At 34.3% G+C, this 19,495-nt stretch overlaps 1 protein-coding gene across 1 annotated transcript in view; it reads right to left on the reverse strand.

The window, feature by feature from the left end:
* Window positions 1-19,495, reverse strand: part of LOC150107419 (gamma-aminobutyric acid receptor subunit beta-like) — a 415,258-nt gene that overhangs the window by 215,167 nt on the left and 180,596 nt on the right. The window contains exon 5 of the mRNA XM_090391284.1: window positions 7,600-7,682. Coding sequence (XP_090247410.1) covers window positions 7,600-7,682 — 83 coding nt within the window. The remainder of the gene's footprint in view (window positions 1-7,599; window positions 7,683-19,495) is intronic.

Raw genomic sequence — 19,495 nt, forward strand, 5'->3', positions numbered from 1 at the left:
ACATTGAAAAAACATCTAGAAGTACTCGAGTTAGATGGATTAAAAATCGGGCGGCTGCAAAAGGCCGCTTTGTTCGGCAGAGCTTTCATATTCAGAAAGTATTTCCAAAACTCATATATATATATATATATACAGGAATTCATTTGGTCTGTGTTATGATGTTTACACAGGACGTTGCTTGAAGTGATTCTCTACAGCATTTAGCATGAGATGACCACAATCAAATCAGGAAAGTATCTTTTTTTTATATCAGTCCCACACATGAGAGGTACCAAGACCTATGACGACACGACAGTGTCGTGTGCATAAGAGGTATACAAGTTTATGCCTATTATTATCAGTTTCTCTGTCCTTTTGGCCACTACAGAGAATATCTTTCTCTTTCTTGCTATTAAGTGAGTGCTAGGTTTTTATTCCCCTGCTATATCCCAAACTAATAAGTGTCCACATTTAGCTCGGGTCGATTATCTGTCATGTAGACCACATGTACCCTCCAACGGAGGTGGTGTGACAAGCAGATTCGGTTTTATTATTTGTGTTCACATTCTTCTAGTGTTCGATATCAGCTAATGTTTACCACTGTGGTGCATTGCATTAAAGTTGTTTTTATTTTGTGATCTATTGGTAAATTTCATGCCGTTTATAAAAATCCAACTAGGATAGTTTTTTTATCAGTTATTTTATCATGATTTATCATGAATAACTGATAAAATCACTTAATGATTTTATCAGTTATTCGGTCACTCAACAGTCACATTACCAGCAATAAAAATTTAACAAACTGTGAGATTGTCCATTGCAGCCTTAACAAGGCTAAAAACGCTTGCCTTTTATTTCTTTCTTAGTAATTTCGTTGTCTTAAAATTTTCAGCGAAAGTTTAAAATTAGGAAACGGATCACCTCAGGGTTCACTGGTTTATTGAAATTAAACATTTTAGAAATGAATTAACTTTTTGAAACAAATTGAAAGTTCAAGGCTATCAAATTGATTATTATTCAAAGCAGTTTTATTTCATTTAGTAAACGCTGTCGATTTAAATTAAGCTGGCTGAATTTTCTTCGTAAAGCTCCATAGCAATCCAAGTTTTCTCAAACTGCAACGCATAACAATATAAAAGTGTTGCATTCCTTGTCATTATAAATACTTCCTGAAATTAGTGACGATGAACATATTATCAAAATTCTTTGATTAATTGACCTTGATAGGTCACATAATTTAACGACGTTTAAAAAATGTTATTTTCTTGTCTCAGATGGCTATATTTACATGTAACATCTCCTTAAGGAGACATTTTCATCATTAAACTAGCACATGTTCAGCAATGGCTTTACTGTAGAGATAATAATTTATTCGGTTACCAATAGCAACTAGAACCGAATTACTTGTAACGAGTATAAAATATCTGTAAAACGAATTCCTCTTGAGATAATAATTCATGACTAAGATAAATTTATCCAGAAAACTACTAAGTAGCTACTATGAAAGCAATATAATGATAACAATCTGGTCATAATATGTAGACAGTAGAATCATTAACATTGTCCACATGAGCTCATTGTTATCTACGCCAACAAACAAAACATCATCTCTATGTATGATCGACATTTTGCTGCTTATCGCCTAATATTGGAGGTCATATGAATATGCAAAAAAAAAAAAGGTTTGTCGTAAGTGATAATTTGGGTTATTGATTGAATTCAAATGTCTTAAGCTTAAACAAAGCTTCTACTACTACCTAAAATTTGAGCCAGTTGATTAAAGAGAAAGAGTATTGGGTTATAGACTGAAGCTGAAATAAGCTAAATTGAGTCAACTTGATGCTGAGAAAGAGTGACGTGAAGAATTGAATTCTGGGTTCCTTTAAAGCCAAATAAGCAAGCAATAAGGTGGACTATATCTTCGTTACCAGAGATTTAAATGCATTAACTAATGGTCATCTCGCTTATTATTAGTCTACTGGCATGGTAAATACACGAGAACAGAGACAACGGTTATTACTAATAATAAACAAACCATTGTCGACAAATATTGTTCTTGGATCATGTAAAAGGAGATAATTCGCTTCCTAGTGCAGTCAAATAAAATATTGAGCACATAAGAATAAAACTGGGAAAAATGCTTAACTCAGTAATTAAAAACTAGGTCAGTTCATAGTTAAGAGTACGTATTGTACGAAAAATTAAATAATGGTCTTATGACAGAGTAAAGTGAACCTGACAAGGTCGCTCCTGTATATGGCGTCTATAAAATTGCATTAGTTAGAAGCAGCTTTATAAACACTATAAAGGAACTATAAAACACTGCGCAAACAAGAGAACTGGAATTATGTTTAGTAGATTTCATGCATCTAGACAAGGTTGTGTGAGAATAGCATACGACGTCAATATGTATATATAAGATAGGTAATAATATAGGTATCTAGACTTTTTTCATAAATAAAAATTAATGAAATTTTATGGAATTGTCAATAGAGATAAGGCTAAATGTAAAAAGAAATATGAGGTGTGGGGGGGGGGGCTGCCGATGAAAATGTGAAATACAAACCTAATAAACATTAAAACGACAGTATTTGGAATGAAACAAAATAAAAATGTGAGATTTAAACTGGAAAATATTCCAGTCCCTTGATTTCATAAATTCCAAAATTCATTCCATTTCAAAAATTTCCAATCCCTTGATTTCATCTATTGGTTTAATGGCAAACATTTTAAGTTAAATAGTCTCTTTATCTATAAATTCCTACGTAGCGGAGTTGTGAGAACGACATCAGGCTGAGGTAGTCAGTCTCATACTGTGTTGGAGGGGTTCCTCTAATGGGCCATCTCGTAAGATGCACGGTGAGGGTAATGACTTACTAATGAAACGCAGAATTATATACTTCAGATATGCATAAATTTTCAAAATGAATCGCACAATATTATTGACAGTTTCGTGTGTAGAGTGTATACTTCGAGCCTCCTTAACTTAGTCGGTATAGATGAAACCCTTTGGTCGGAGAGATCTGGGTTCGATTCCCGTCCACCACGTGAGGAACCTTTATCTGGTCTCTTTCGACTGCAGGTGAGTTAACCGGTATCATGTGGAGGTGGTTTTCCGTGTATGTTTGACGTGGCAAACCAGTCCCGTGAACACACACACGGCTACAGTCATAAGTACTTATGGCAAGGAAAGTAACGTGAAACTCACTTGCGTCATATCTCCATAGTAATCAGTTTCAACCTTCTCAAAGAGAGAGAAGGCCACAGGATTATCGATAGTATTTTCTTCAGAGTGGATACCTGTGCACATTTAACCTCAGAGAAACAACAAATCTGGGTATGGGCAAAGAAATTTTAATTTGCACAAGTCATACGATGAGAATACTACTGCGCTTAAAGTATAGTTTTCAACCGACAATACTGTTGGTTTAAAAAAAGGGCTAAATTTTTTTATCCTTTTTAAAAATTATTTATTTTTTCCATTTTTATTTACTTTTTTAGTCCAGAAACTCTATTTTAGAGATCAGACCCTTTCCTTTCAAACCATATAAGCCTCCAATAAGCAGTGCGGTGATCTTACATCGGCGATCTTACATCGTATCCCATCTTAACACGGCGGTTTCGAAACCACAACCTGTTGTTAGGAGAGTGGATACGCTGCACACTCTGCCAGCTGTCCGGTAAACCAGAGGAGAAAGATGAAAAATCGGTAGCTTTTTTTCTGATCCTACATTTCTTTCCCTCATGAGTGCATTATCCCCATCAGGTCGATTTACTACCGTACAGAAATAAACCTAATTGATGGTGTCAGAGGGATGTTAACTTATTTAGACAGTCATCTTTGTCCGTTCGTATTTTTTCAGACCGAAAACCTTCCCTAAGAGACTAAATCGATCGCCATCATTTGAAATGTTCAACTAAATACTCTGAGGATTGAGCAACCCAGAATTTAAAGCGAGTTTTGCCCGAGAAAGTGTTACCCGATTGTGCAATGGAAGAGGGATTCATATCTTTTGCAAGTTTTCTAGAAATCGAAATGTCGCTCATTAATGTTTCCTAGAAGTCGAAAATTAAATTTACTGCGATGATTTTGATGAAAGAATACGAATCCGACAAGTTTACACGAAAGACTTGTGTACCGAAGCGAAACGCAATTATCATGTTAAATATGTAAGTTGTTGTTGGAAACAAGGAGGCAAAACGAATGTTCACGCCTCACTCGAATTAGTGTGCAATTCGGTAGACACCGTCCCTTCTCCTACTGGGTTAACGCTGTGTACAAACACCTATGTAATTTAATTAATCACGAAAATTAATGACCTTCTTTCCTGGTTGTACGGAAAACAGTGTCCTGACAGTAGTGCGATATCGGCAACATGAGACATCGACAGCAACAATCTGTCATGTCTGTTCTGAGGTCATGGCGGAAGATAATTACGATTAATTCATAACGGAATGTTCATATGAGGAACGCCACTGAATATTGAGAAGTCGATATCGTATGCGTGTCGAGAACACACACACACACGCACGTGCGTGTACACAATGGTCTTTGATGAGTACATTTTGGTCAATGGCGGGAACAGTTTTGGCGAATAACGAGAAATTTTATGAAACTTAGAAATAAATTTGGAATTTTGGAACTTAGTAGGCAATATTAGTTTAATTGCAAGTCTGTAATTTATCCGAATACATTTTATAATCTATCAAATTAGTCCAAGTATATTACAAGGACATAAAAGCACACCCACGAATTTTTCAAACAGACTACCAACATATAAAAACATACCAAAATGTTTCAAACATATCTAAATATATAAGAAATTACCATATATATAATTTACTGTAGATAGACCTCCTCGTGTGGTGGCCGGAATAAGAATAGCGCCAACGCAACATATGCTGTCGTAAGAAGTGACTAAAATAGACGCTGAGTTTCGAGAGTTTCGTTCTCTCTGGTTTCTTCCGGAATTTTCCTCCCGGTGAGGGGGTGGGCTTGATTTTTTGGGGGATGTGCTCTGCGAGAGCATTTTGAGTCTTTGGGGTGGGTGTTCTCCGGCGTGGCCCGTGAGAGGCCTTGTCGGTGGACGCTTTTCCCTGGAATATGAGCGATTCTGCTCGGTAGTGGTGGTGTTGGTGGTGGTGGTGGTGGGACGTCACTGAATGGAACCAACGCTGAGTTGGACGATCTTTCGGCTACTATGGAGTGGTCTAGGGATCGTTCTAATTTTTAGAGACGGCTTTACTTACATATAAGCCCCACTGTAACCTATGCATGTCGTACGAGGCGATTAAAATGGGTAACCCTGGAGGGTAACGGATGGCAATGCTGTAGCCAATGAAGTTTTAACGTGGCTCGGCTATTGCTGTTACCCTCCTGCCATGTCAGAGCCTATATCCCTATATTACCCTATCCATACATTTTCTTTACACATAACGAGGAATATGAAAAGAATTTTTGCTTCACCATCTAGTCAAATAATAATAATAATAATAATAATAATAATAATAATAATAATAATAATAATAATAATAATAATAATTTACTGTAGGATTCATAATAATAGTTATTTTAAAAGTGGAAAAATAGATCATTTGTTGGATTATCTGCTATAACAAGAAATATACAAATAAAATAAAAATGTAATTTTCATTACATTGAAAAAGTCTGTACAGTTGTAATAAGTAAATTATGTAATAAATGCTTAAGTCGCGGTGATCAGTCCCAGTAAATTCTGTTTCCAGTTATGTTCTTCTTATAAAGTTATTCAGAGAACTTTAATTTTGAAATGAATCCCCCTCGCTTTTTTTTTTTTTTTTTTCAGATTTTAGTATCAGCAATGTTTGCACAGAGTCATTATTAAACGTGAACATTTTACTGGGTGACTGCAAAATGAAATATTATAATTTATACATTTAATAAATATAATGGGAGTAGAAAACTATTGCTGTGCAAAAATTATGTGAAAGGGGCATATTTTTACTGACAGCGCTTACACAAAACCGTCATTTCCCACTATTGAAGATTACTATACAAACCACGTACTTGTGTGTGGGGTGATGAGGTACGTAATAAATACACGGCGTGCAAGGAAATGACACACGGGCTCTACTCTCATTACGCAAGTAACATGAAGTTGGCGAAGATTCACGTGCGGCAGTAAAACCAGCATATCGTTGTTGGGAACATTCATATGCAGTCCGATTTGAAAAAAAAAAAAATTGAATCTTTTATTAATGAAGTACAATTGAGATGGGTTCTTCTAGTATTGAGGATGAATCTCATCTTGGGATTTTATAACAAAATCCGTTCAAATCCACGAATGTTCTAACTATTAAAGTATCAACTCTATAAAGACTAACGAACATTATTTCCTAGACGGGATTCGAACCCAGATAATTCACCTAAAGGACTATGTATCTTACACTTACGTTTCTAATTTCTGGCATATGATATGCCAATAATATTTTACATAATCTCCAACCAATGCACTAATAGATGACAAATATTTCAATTCTTACGAGTGATATTATCATGACCTATTTGAACAAAAGTGAAAACGCTCGGCGTCGCTGCAGTAAGCAGTTAAAAGTTCGTCATATGTGTTCTATAAGCGAACAGCTGCTGTTAAGTGGTTGAATCGGCTACTCAGTAGTGAGACATTGTACAACGAAATTATCTTTTGAATAATAAACACAGTGTACATGGTCGATTTTGCCACCTCAGACAAACAGATTAAGACAGCTGTCTTTAATGTTGTAATTAGTATTTTTCTAAACACTTTAAATGACGAAAACTTAGAATCACCCCCCCTCCCCCTAAATTATTCCATATCGAACACAGAAGTGATTTAAATAAATATTAAAAATTATCGATTCATGATTGTAAATTCCTTTCTCAAATGGTTGTAAAATTCAGAGAATATCCATGATATTTGACAGACAAATACATTAAGTTTATATTTTATTTCTTAATTAGAAATATCGATGACTATAGCGATAATAGCACTTTTTCTCTGATTCTACTAAGATTTCGCTCCTTAATGATATCATTATTTGAATTAAAGTAGTAATATTTTTTTAAAAAATACGATGAATCTATAAAGAAAAAATTGGATCTGATAAAACAATAATAAATATTAAGAAGATATCTTATTTATGATGGATATCGATGATACACCTTGAAAATTTGTATATGAAAAATTATGATTAAACGCATCAATCTTCATATTAGTTTGCGGGGAGGAGGAATCGACCGTGAGATGCGGTTATTAATATCCTCGGAAAGTAATGGATGGCAATGCTGTAGCCAATGAAGTTCTAACTGAGGCTCGGCTATTGCTGTTATCCTCTTGCCATGATCAGAACTTTAATAGCCCAATAACACCTTATCCCTACACTGTCCTCTACAGATAACGGGGAAGATGAAAAGCATTCTTGCTTCGCCCCTTTAAGCCAGTCGTTATAAGGACTTCATATTATTGTACTTCTGCTCTAGGTTATATTAACCAGTAAGGTAGAAAGGAAGTTTTTGAATACCATATTTATCAGATGATGTTAACTCAATACTTTCTTAGTCAAATTTCAGTTCCGAAAAAGAGTTAAGAAAAGAATACTTACAACTTTCAATCTCTACAGTACACGCTTGTCGGTCCATTGGAAAATATCGTAGATCCATTGGACAACTATTGGTCACTGTTAACCTGAAACAATAAAGAATTTTCAACACAATATGCAATAATTATGATGAAAATTATATAAAATAGGAGAGGCAATGCACTTGTGGCTAATTTTTTGTAAGGAATAATTCTATTTACTCTGACTATATGTTAATTCGAAATGCATGGGTTATAATATTATGCTGTATTACTTTTGTTAAAATATATTTAAAAGATCTAATCTTTATTTTAATTACTTTTAATGTAACCCTACACCATATTGGTATTTTTGTACTTTGGGTGGATTAGAGATTAGATAATCTGGCAGCCCCTGCTCTATAGACTAAACACAGACAACTTTTTCTAGTTAGTTCAGGGCTCCAATAAGCAGAATGTGGTCTCGTAGAGCACCATGCGATTCATCTGCCACTGAAATACTCTCAAAAACATTCATGCTCCCAGTGAGATTGAGATGCTATCTACTAGGCACTCGACTAGGCAGTTAGAAGGCTATTAGGCAGTCCACTCTCATTAGTATCATTAGTAACTTTGACAGAAATGACGCAATATTTATACAGCGAACAAAAATAACAATAAATATCAAATGATAATTTTTCATAGAAATACTAAAACAGTCGAATAGAATTGCACATGATGTAAAATATGCGCAAAGAGAGGCTACCTAAATAATGTAGTAGGATTCTAGAAATGCATAAATGCCACTAAGTGTTACGTTCGACCGACGGTAAGCAGAATCCCCATAAAGTGTAGCGGATCCCCATAAAGCAATGAACCTAGCTTGTCTTGTAAACATAACTCCAGATTCTGGTAGCGGTGTCATGGTGGGAAGCATGTTCTGTTGGTACTACGAAGTAGGTCCCATGATATTGGGACCTGTTTCGTAGTACCTAGAAGATCAGGTGTCCTCCTAGGAATATCTGAACATTGTTGCTAATCAAGTCCATCCTGCAATGTTTACTTTTTGTCTAGCAGATGACAGTTGTTTCATAGACGACATTGCTACTGTCTTCGCACAGGAATTGTTCAGCAGTGGTTCAGCGAGGATGACAGCAACTTCCACCATCATTCCTGGCCACCACAAAGTAAGGATCTGAACCCCATTGAGAATGTGGGGGACCTGTTAGAAAAACAGATCAAGGAGCAAAGTCCTTATTCGTTAAATCTGAGAGATTTCTAATTATTACCCCAAAGATTGTCCATCAGTTCTCTGAGCTGCATAGTTTATTAGAGACACGTTATTATTACTTTAATCAAGAAACAGTAGATATGTTATGTGACAACGAATATTGTCTTTTACTACATAATTTCATGAATTCAAGAAGTGCAGAATTATCCACAACTTAAGGATACATATCTCCGTTCATGGAAATATCTATAAAAATTATCTACCGCCATTACATACTCTTTATTTAATCCTTCCTCCACACTTTTGTAGCTCAGTTAGTTTGTCTGGTGAATTCCTGGTATATTGTAGACGTAGATCCAATCAAAGAGCTTGTGGAATCTATGCCAAACCGCATGTGTGCTGTACTTCGAGCTAAAGGAGGTCTCACACGGTATTAAATAAAAGTTTCTAATTCAGTGGTTGGTATGTGTAATAAATTACGCGTATAGGATAAACTATCCTATCAAAGCATTAATTACATTTCAAGGGAACCGTTATAGTCTTTGTGATTCTATTGTACGGGGTAGAAGGCAGACCTATGACGGTACTTAACTGAGTAGATCTCTATGCCTTGCCTTGACCCAATCGAATGCTCAAGAGATCAGAAGACTGACCGCGTGAGCTTCTCCAAACCTGTCCATGGTTACGGTGATGACGAGGGAATTCACTATAGATCGAGAATAGTAGAATCCATATTAGTGATCCCAGTTCGTATAGTGGGTTTCCAGGTAGCGAAGAAATTGGCCGTTGATAACCCTCGGAATGAGTTTTGAGAGAAGACAACTGAAATAAGCGCAATTGACGCGAAGGGTTTTTGAAAGTTTTATTATTTGTTTCTGAATACTTAGGTTGAATACAGGCGTGTTTCCATGCTCTAAGACAAATGCCAAGAAAGTAGAAAAGATTGAAAGGCAGTACATAGATAGGTTTTAATATTTTCGAGTTTATAATTTAGAACAGTAGGAGAGATTTCATCAGGAACAGACTACTTGATCAAGAGATCTGATCGATGTCTACATTATTCACCATAAAGATTTCTTCCCGAAAAGAAATATGAATCGTGATTCTGCTTTCTCCTCTTCTTCTGCCTATGGATCTGACAGGCTCGTAAACACCCATAACCTTCCAGCACCCTTAGATCTCCTAACCATTATTCCAGGATAGGATGGTTAGCCTAATAACTATGTGATATATTTGTATGTATATTACGTGTTTACTCCCGGGCGGTTTGCCTGTTTTTAAGAGCCAGAGTTGCCGGAAGGAAAAAAGAAACCCTCCACTTCCGTATTAGACCGAATATTTCCCTTAAATTGAAACCTCTGACAAAGATTCTTCGCGTCTTACATTGAATTTGAACCCACGTTTTCCAAAACAAAGGGCATAGTCCAAACTAACTGAGCTACAAAGATCTGAGGAAGAATTAAATAAAGAAAATATGATAGTGGTAGCCGTGTATTGGCTTCAGGGGTTTATTTGTGGGAGAAAGGTTAGACGTTTATCCTGATACTGAATTAGAATACTGATGATTTTTATCGATATTTCCATGAACGAGTACCTTTAATTTCTCAATAACTGCAGTTCTTGAAGTTATGGAACTCTACAGTGAAATCCCTACCTATTCCAGTAAGACAACACTCGTTGTCACATAGACACTGCTATGTGACAACACTCGTTGTCTCATAGCAGTGTCTATATAGTTTGATTAAAGGAATAGCAAAGCCAGCTCAGAGCACCAATCTAAAGCGATTAGAGCATTAAATTGTCCATTACATTGAGGATTTAATGGACAATCTTGGGGGATTACAATTGGAAATTAATATAACTGACATAGCAATTTTAATACAAATCTTGTATTATTATTGTCGTGTTACACAGATGATTTGGTGCAATTAATTGTAAAAACACAAAAATTTCAAGCTTTATAAACATATTACTACATGTATTTTTTGTATTTGGTTAATTGACTCGTTCGTTTGATCGATTGTTCAAGTGCATGCAAAGGCTAAACTAGCACAAAGATTCCTCACCACATATTTTCATATTTCTTTTTTCAATTTATTACATAAAAAGTATTACGTTTTTGGTGATCCTTTGATCTCCTATCTATGATATCTGCGTCTTACCAGTAATATAGACTGGTGAACCAATAGTTCTTCAGTCTACATTACTGGAAAAAAACCTTCAAAATAAATGTTTGTATTTTCTTGGAGTGCGCCATTAAAACATCACCTTTTCTAAACGCTATTTCGTTATTTATGATAATAACGCTTGTAGTAAATGTGGTTTCATTAACAAAGATATTAGTGCAGTTGTTTTGTTATATAGTTCGTAATGAAAGTTTGCTGCTTATTTTTGAAATGGGGAATAGTATCCTACGAAGAATAACAATAATTCAAATAGAGTAAAGATTGTGTATTAAACCATGGTTGAATTCATCTAATATTATACTGTTATAATGTTTTATTTCATTGTTTTATTAATAAAACCAATTAAAGCGTTCATGTTATATACACGATGTAACATGTGCACGAAGTTTGCTTTCTCTATTGGCAATACTGAACATAACTTCCGTAAAAGTTCCATAGATATTTTTTATTTCTTATCATATCATGTTATTTCTTCCTATGTTATCAATATTTATTGTAAAAATTAAATTCAAATGTAGCTCTTCGAAATAATGATACTCTGAAACGATATCCACTGTCCATTACCTAAATGAACATTCCGTGGAATGCACATCCTAAAACCAATACTTACATACGTTCATTAAAAAACAGAATCTGATAATTCAGGTGAAATATATAAAATAAATAAGTAAGCTGTCCTATTGTAACACGAGTTGATATGAATCGAAAGATCAGTGCCATAGCAGCCCTTCGTAGCTTATTCTCTGAGTGTATAGTTTTCTTTTTTCATTTCATTTTTTTTTTTTTTACTTCTGGCATGTGTCACAATCCTTCGTTTCTTTACTGTTCATCCTCCCTGAAACTGGTTACTAAGAAGATGAACACAAAAAAGACTATATAACAAGCCTCAGGTTACTTCTAAACAAGAGAAGCTGAACGTAGGTGACAATCGCCATCCTTCAGTCATTAGTATTATACCCTTTTTTTCCCCCGTTACATGCGAGCAGTGGATTTTCTATAGAGCCTTTCTAACTAATGATGTATTGTGAAAAGAAAGCTCCTTCTCTCACTCCTTTTTCTTTCTGCCATTTTTGCCTTTAGCGATGCAATTTAGTGTAAAGGCTTTACTTTCGTTCAAAGATCTCCCTCTTCCCCCCCAACTCCCAACCCCAAAGTGTTCTAAAAGTGATGACGCAAAAGACAAGTGTAAAATAAAGAATTACCAAACGACATTATCACTGCAGTGGGTACCTGACATAACGAGCTAGGAAGCTCGGTTTTCAAATACAACCAAACATAATTGCCATCCCCTTCTCTTGGTTCTTCATTGATTCCATCAAGTGCGGCCTCTCAAGAGACCCTATCATAGCTCATTCCATGGCGATTAAGGCTTTCTTTTGGTTGTTTTAGCTTGATAAAAACAGTATTGAAAGAGTTACTTATGTAAAAAGTCATAAAGGAATAAAGTGAACGACAGAATACGATAGTATTAAAATTCTATTGATTTTTGTGGAACACTCGTTTGTAGTTTCCTTATATTTGCCGAACTTTTAAATATATCTGAGGAGATATATTTTCATACACGCATCACAGCTACATGTAATATTTCCAACGCTACAGGAAATATTAAAGCTTTAATAATAAAAACTGGGAAGGCGTTTCTCTCAACGAGCTGTTTGCTAGGAGATGAGAAAGGAACATACTCACCAAACTCTCACTTTAATGATTTCAGCGATTGTATGTTTTGATACAATGCTACATTGAATCGAATAAGATGTTCCTCCCTAGTTCCTTTGGTAATTGCATAAAATTTGTGTATTTTTGATAATAATAATAATAATAATAATAATAATAATAATAATAATAATAATAATAATAATAATAATAATAATATGTAATTGATTGCCATGTTGATCTTAGTGTAGGTTTTATCTATGTTTTGATGCTTCTTATGGTGAGTGCTCTTTCATAAACTGTATTTAATGCTTCTCAGTGTAATTTCCTTTTAAGAATTTATGCTTCTCAAATAGTCATAGGTTACACATTTTGTGATGTTTTTTCAATGTTAAATACTGTACATTTATGCTTTTAAACGTTCAAGATCGGCTCCATATTTGTTTTGATGATTCTCAATATGGATCCCATTTAAGATTTAAATTTTAAATTCTAGGTTCCTTTTAAGATTTGTTGTTTCTTAAAGTAGGTTCCATTTATATATGTTAAAGTAGTTTACATTTTTATTTTGATTCATCTCTTAAAGAAAGTTGAATTCTTATTTTGATTCATCTCTTAATGAAAGGTGAATTCTTATTTTGATAAGAATATCTTAAAAAAAGTTGAATTTTTGTTTCCATTCCTCTCTCAGTCTTTTGATGCATCTCAAGGTGAATTCCATTTATGTTTTGATACTTCTCAATTAGGTTTTATGTTTATATTTAGATTTATATTTAGTGAACTGAAATATAAATCTGACATGTTCTTACGCATTATCCATTTAGAAGCTCAAAGATGTCATTAATCAGATGTTCAGAATGAATTTAGTTTTCATGCACAATCTACAACATTCGCACATTAACCCAACGTAGAGAGTAGACATTCATTTGCATATAAATACTCGTGGATATATACCAATAATATATTATTTGAATTTCAAAATGAATGCAAGTATCGTTCCCGAACACTAACAAATATCTTTGTAGAACTTGAAAACTTCGTGGAAATTCAGTTGGACTGGTTTGTGTATGCAACGGACAGGAAAACAATAATTCAAAAATAAGTTGTGAAAATATGCAGTATGGAAGCTCCTTGAATTAAAATATCTTCATTGCTAGAAATTTACTTATGGATAGAAAACGATAGTCAAGACGAATATCTGGCACCTGTTACTATGAGAATTATGAAATGCAATCCGATAAGACTATCAGTAATGGTGATCTTTATTTGCTATTTTGGACCGATAGCAAATGCTGTTTGAGCAGTGATTAATGAAATGCAGTACTCTGATACAGATTTGCTTTAAACAGAAATGTTAGTCAGAGGAATTTCTTTCCAAATTTTTTTCGAACTAAAATCTACTTTGCAATGCAGTAATGAGAAATGGAATTTGAGATTCGATTGGAAAGACCCGTGTCCAATCTACTGTAAAACAATAGGTTGGATATTTGGCCTTTCAAACCACTTTCAACTGAAAGCGAACTGTCCGATGTGAGATACACAGAACGCATGTTTTTCTCCTGGAATTGTGCATTTTACTACTAAAAACATCAAAACATCTACAGATATCTTCTATTCCACCGTCCTATTAGGACGTTGTCAGTGATACTCATCACAGAGGGAATTATTTCTAGCGTTTAACGAAGTAACCGAATCATTGCCAGTGTTTTATATTCACCACTTTCATGCATTAACAGGGCAGTTTATCCGCTTATGCAAAAGAAAAATAATCACTTTCCTGGAGGAAAATTTTATACCTCCATATGATACAGGATAACTTACTCTTAATTAAATGGTCTAGATTCTATAGCATAAAGAACAGCATACAGTTTACCAGAAACATCCATCGGATTATACTAGGCAATCGATACAAACATATTTTTATTATTCCTGCTATGTCGTATTGCCTTCGTGGTCGTCTTAATCGAGGACGGAATAGGATACATATTTACTCTTCTCAATTATAAATTTTCATCTATTTTTTAAATTTCGGTACCATTTCAACACTTGGTTTTACAGTCTCCGAAGACAAATTCTTGGTTGCCATTTTATCTGTGCACTGATGAAATTATCGCTACTATGATAATCCTATCTTTGGATTGTCGAAAATGATATGGTACATTATTATGGCGTTTTCACAAGAGAAATGTAATAAATAGATAGGTTTAATCAGTTATAAATCACTATAAATAAGCTTTGCAAAGAGAAGTTGAGACATTTTATATCAGTAATGACCTTACACAAATTGTTCACATGTCTACCAGAACGCCTGTTAACTACGACCTACGACCACTTCCCTAACACCATGGATGTTTTTCTCACTGGTGACCCTTCTGAGTATCGTGAATGTTGGTCTTCTAGGTAATTCAGGCCTACTCACTTTCAGAGCTGCTTTCAATCAATGGTTGACTTGCATTACAACAATGCTAAGTGGGATGATTTTCGTAACCTCTATGTGATATATCCTTGCTGAACTATTGTCTTTGGCTTTCAGCCCAACATATACACTGAACGTATCATAAAAGCAATCCTTACTAGTAGGGAAACATATATTTTCCTACTCTGCTTGAATTTGTCGTTTCTCATCTAAGCATTGGTTCTTAAAAAGCATGCCAAATCTCTATAAGTGAAAAATTGAAAATATCGCAACTGGATTCATCAAGAGTTCCATCTTCCTTTAATACATATACCAAAACTAGAAACAACTGAAAGAATACTAATCAAGGCATTCTAAAACCGAAATCGAGACAACCAACAGTAGGAAACTTGCATCTGTCCAAATAGCAGTCAATCCATTGGCGAATAATTGGTCTTAACTTCTATCCAACGCTTCTCCTATCCCCGTTTCATTCAGATGGCCTCGATTGTGTAATCACACTCAATCTCCTGGCTTCATATTTTCCCTCAAATACGTGCATTGCTGATCTTGAAAATGACCTCGGCTATCCCAAATGCTGAACACTAGATGCCTCCTGCCCTTTCACCAGAAAGAGATCTGTAGCATCTTATCCTAATTAGACACTAAAATATCTTTTGTTTCCGATGGCATTCTTCCGATTGTCCTAAAAGTTTGGACAATCGGAAGAATGTTCAGATTTGCTCTCTTATTCTGCTGGGAGTTACCCTACAGCCTGGAAATGGGTCTATGTTCAAAGCATACCCAAAATGGGCGACAACTCCCTACCAACAAGGTACTGCCCAATCTTTATCTTCCCTCAGTCTTCTCCAAAGTAATGGAGAGAAACATGAGCACCCAACTCCTATGTTATTTTGAAAGCACCCAACTAATAAAAGTCAACTAATATGGATTCCTCAGCTATTGATCAACAGAGATCTGCTTAAATCTGTCACACATCTATGGACTAATGTCATGGAAAAGGTTGGCGAATCTGAAGTAGTTTCACTGGATATCTCCAAAGAATTTGTTTTAGTCTGGCACAAAGACCGGTTAGTGTGCTCTGATTATTTTGTCTACTCCATGTCTTCTGCAATTCGGATGCCAGCTTTTTTTTTTGACTAACGCACATTACTGTGCGATGATGATGACTCCTTATCATATAGTTATGCATTTAATGCTGAGGTTCCATATGGATATGTTCTCTCACCCTCTTTCTTCTGTATCTCAGTTACTTATTTAAATTTTGCCTACTCAACACACAGTTGTGCTGATGACAGCACATAGCAGTCCTCCTGTTCATTCTACAAACTTCCACTTCAGAGATCACCAAGCTACAGAGCGTCAATCTTCGCTGCCTTCAATTCTGATCTCTAAGTTATGCTTAAATGGAACTTAGCTAACCTTGTCAATTTCAATGTTATCAAAATAAACTTTTGCTTTGTTTTCCATAGAAAATAACAGTCTTCCTCTAGCGTTGTTTTATACAACACTGAAATCCCCAAACGAGATGATAATTTCTCTTCTTGGCATTATCCTGACATGAAACCTCACTAGGTGCAAACGCATTGCACTTACTGCGTTATACAAATGGCAAATCTGTTGAACTATAGAATATTGCTCTCGGATTCCAGGTGAGGCCCCTAAGAAGAAGAAGGTGCAATTAAATTTTAATAACCCGTCTTTCACCACTCCACTCCACCCACTTTCAAAGTAGCATGCATCTTACATAAATACGTCAATGGCAATTGCTAATGTGAACTGCTATCAATAATTCCTTGACTCTCTGCTAAATCAATTCAAAAGCGAGGAGCTGCCATCCCAAACCCCTTCATAAGAGGTGGAAATGTGGAACAATTCCACCTCTTATGTATTTCACCAAGAATATTCTACACAGGTTTTCAAACAAGCGTGAACAAAATAAAAATAAATAAATAAAAATCTTTAAAGGTTTTTGTAAGATATATCTGTAAGATGAATTTGCATGAATCATCAGATGTGAATACGCCAGAAAACCATTTTGATAAAAAGTTAATTCTTTAGTTAAAATTCTTTAATTCAAATGTTAAAAACTTTTTGGAATTCCTGAAATGATTTGAAAACATTTGAAACAGCTACAATAACAAATGCTATCCCAATTAATTTTATTTAACGTAAAATTTTGCAAACCGAATTTATTTTTATTTTTTGATTTCGACTTCATAATTGACGTTCTTGTAGTGTTTTGTTTACATCTTGCAATAAGCAGAATCGTACAATTCAATACACTTAATATAAAAAAAGAAACGCAAGAAAGAAAAGTATAAAGAAAGTGAGTAAAAATTAAAAATAAAATACTTAACATGTCTTCAAAATTTAATGTCCATTCTCGCATTTGTATTCGTTTCTTAAGTAAAGTGAATTCTTATTAGGTGTGTCGAGAAAAAGTGATTCGACTGGACGTGATTGCAATTTTTGGTACTTTCAAAGAAGGCATTTTCGCCTGTGAAGCAAAACTAATATAGAATAAAATATTCATTATTTCTTCTGCGACAAAATGTTTAATTCGGTGCATAGTAGAGTCTAAAATAGCAATCATTTCATCCCAATCCCTTGAATTTATTATAATCAATATTTTGAAGACAGTTAACTTAAAAACTGGAGTGAAGAACAGGTCTCTTGTTTATCCCAAAGAGCAAGTACATTTTTATAAACTTTTACAGCTTTTTTTTCATGTTATTTACAATGATGAATGTATAATTGCCATTTGCATTTCGCCGACAATTATAATTAGAAAAATAGATCTGCTTTTTATAAATCATTGCTTCGAATTACTGTTAGAGTAGATGCTGATTAAAATTAAAATATCATCGAACATAACAAAAAGAACCAAGAAAGTAACTTGAAATTGCGCATATAATACTATCTTCGTGAAAGAAACTTATTTTCTAATTACATTTATCATTTGTTTCCATTTTTTGTACTTCCTCTGCATCTTACATCGTAGATCAAGAAGCACACGTATTTCTATCTTTTTTTTTATCATTGATGTTAATGCATTTTGCATTAAGAGATTGCATAGTAAATAGTCCAGGTACATTTCTTTTTATATTTGTGGCGAGTCACAGTGAAAAAGATATAGTAAGACTTTGCATTATTACTCAAAAATGTATAGCTTGCACAGTGTTTCAAATATTTTTATTGAAATACCAAAAACCGATATACTTCTTGAAATCATCTTAAAATATTTAAGCACAGTAAGTAATTCAAATACAAACACCTTCACTCGATGTGTTTCAATAGTTTGTAGATTTGTTTTATGATCCCTTTACTTTATGTTCATGGGACTTGCACAGCAATCCAGTGATTTTTTCCCTCATTATTCTTCAAAGCATATACTTTCTTATTTCTGTATTTCTTAAGCCTTTCCCTTTTTTTTTCTTTAACTTTGTTTCCATCGAAAGCTTCCGATTCAATCAAATCTGTCCTAGTATGGTACACATGAACCAATTACATTTGACACGATACATTTAGGCATAAGGTGTTCTACAAGCATCCACCATACCCATATTGATACATCCGATCGAAAAAGAGCAAGATTCCTCATTGGAATGAGGAATCATGATATGCTAAGATCTGTATATATATATATATATAGATATATAGATATATACAGTTGGTTTTGGTATTTCATTATTTTAAAAATATCACTAACGGATAGATTCCTTATTGATGCATTATTCCATGGTAATACATCTTTTAAAATCTGTAGGTTCTTCTTCCAGTTTCCATGGATAGTGTATAGCAAGCTAAAGAACCATTTGCCTTAAAAAGAGATATAGACTATTTGTGATTATATCGATGCGTATATTACCTTGCTTTGTTTTATTACAAGGAATGCTACAATACTTATTGCTACATTTTATTAAAACCTTTTGTGATAAATGATTTTCATAACTGAAATGTTTTACTTTATATAAGATATGACCGGTACATCCATATGTACTCAAACAGGCATTGTCTTCCAAGAATTCACATCTCGCTGAATTATGGCAGCAATTAACGACGCTGTTGTGAATTAGAAAAATATTGGACACACACATCAGAAGAAATATTCTTTGGTTTGATTAAAACCACATATTATTTTATTATTGCAATAACACAATCCCTGTTCCGAAATAATTCCTGTAGCAATCGACAAATAGCTGTCTTTAACTTGACCGAGATTTTTAGCCACCATAAATGGAAAAAACATGCAATGCCTAAATGCCAAATTCCACTCCAGTAATGCAAAATACACCGTTAAAAATAAATAAAAATAAATAAATAAAAACATCTCATATATCACAGAATTTGTTAAACCATACTCAGGTATAATAAACAGTCTATGCAAACAATTTAGAAAAAATACACCGAAGAATAATTTCAACGGTAGTTTGGAGACTCATAATTGAACCCC

The sequence above is a fragment of the Typopeltis vanoorti genome, chromosome 4 (assembly GCF_054136105.1).
Source record: "Typopeltis vanoorti isolate ZY-2024b chromosome 4, IOZ_Tvanoo_1.0, whole genome shotgun sequence".
Taxonomy (NCBI): domain Eukaryota; kingdom Metazoa; phylum Arthropoda; class Arachnida; order Uropygi; family Thelyphonidae; genus Typopeltis; species Typopeltis vanoorti.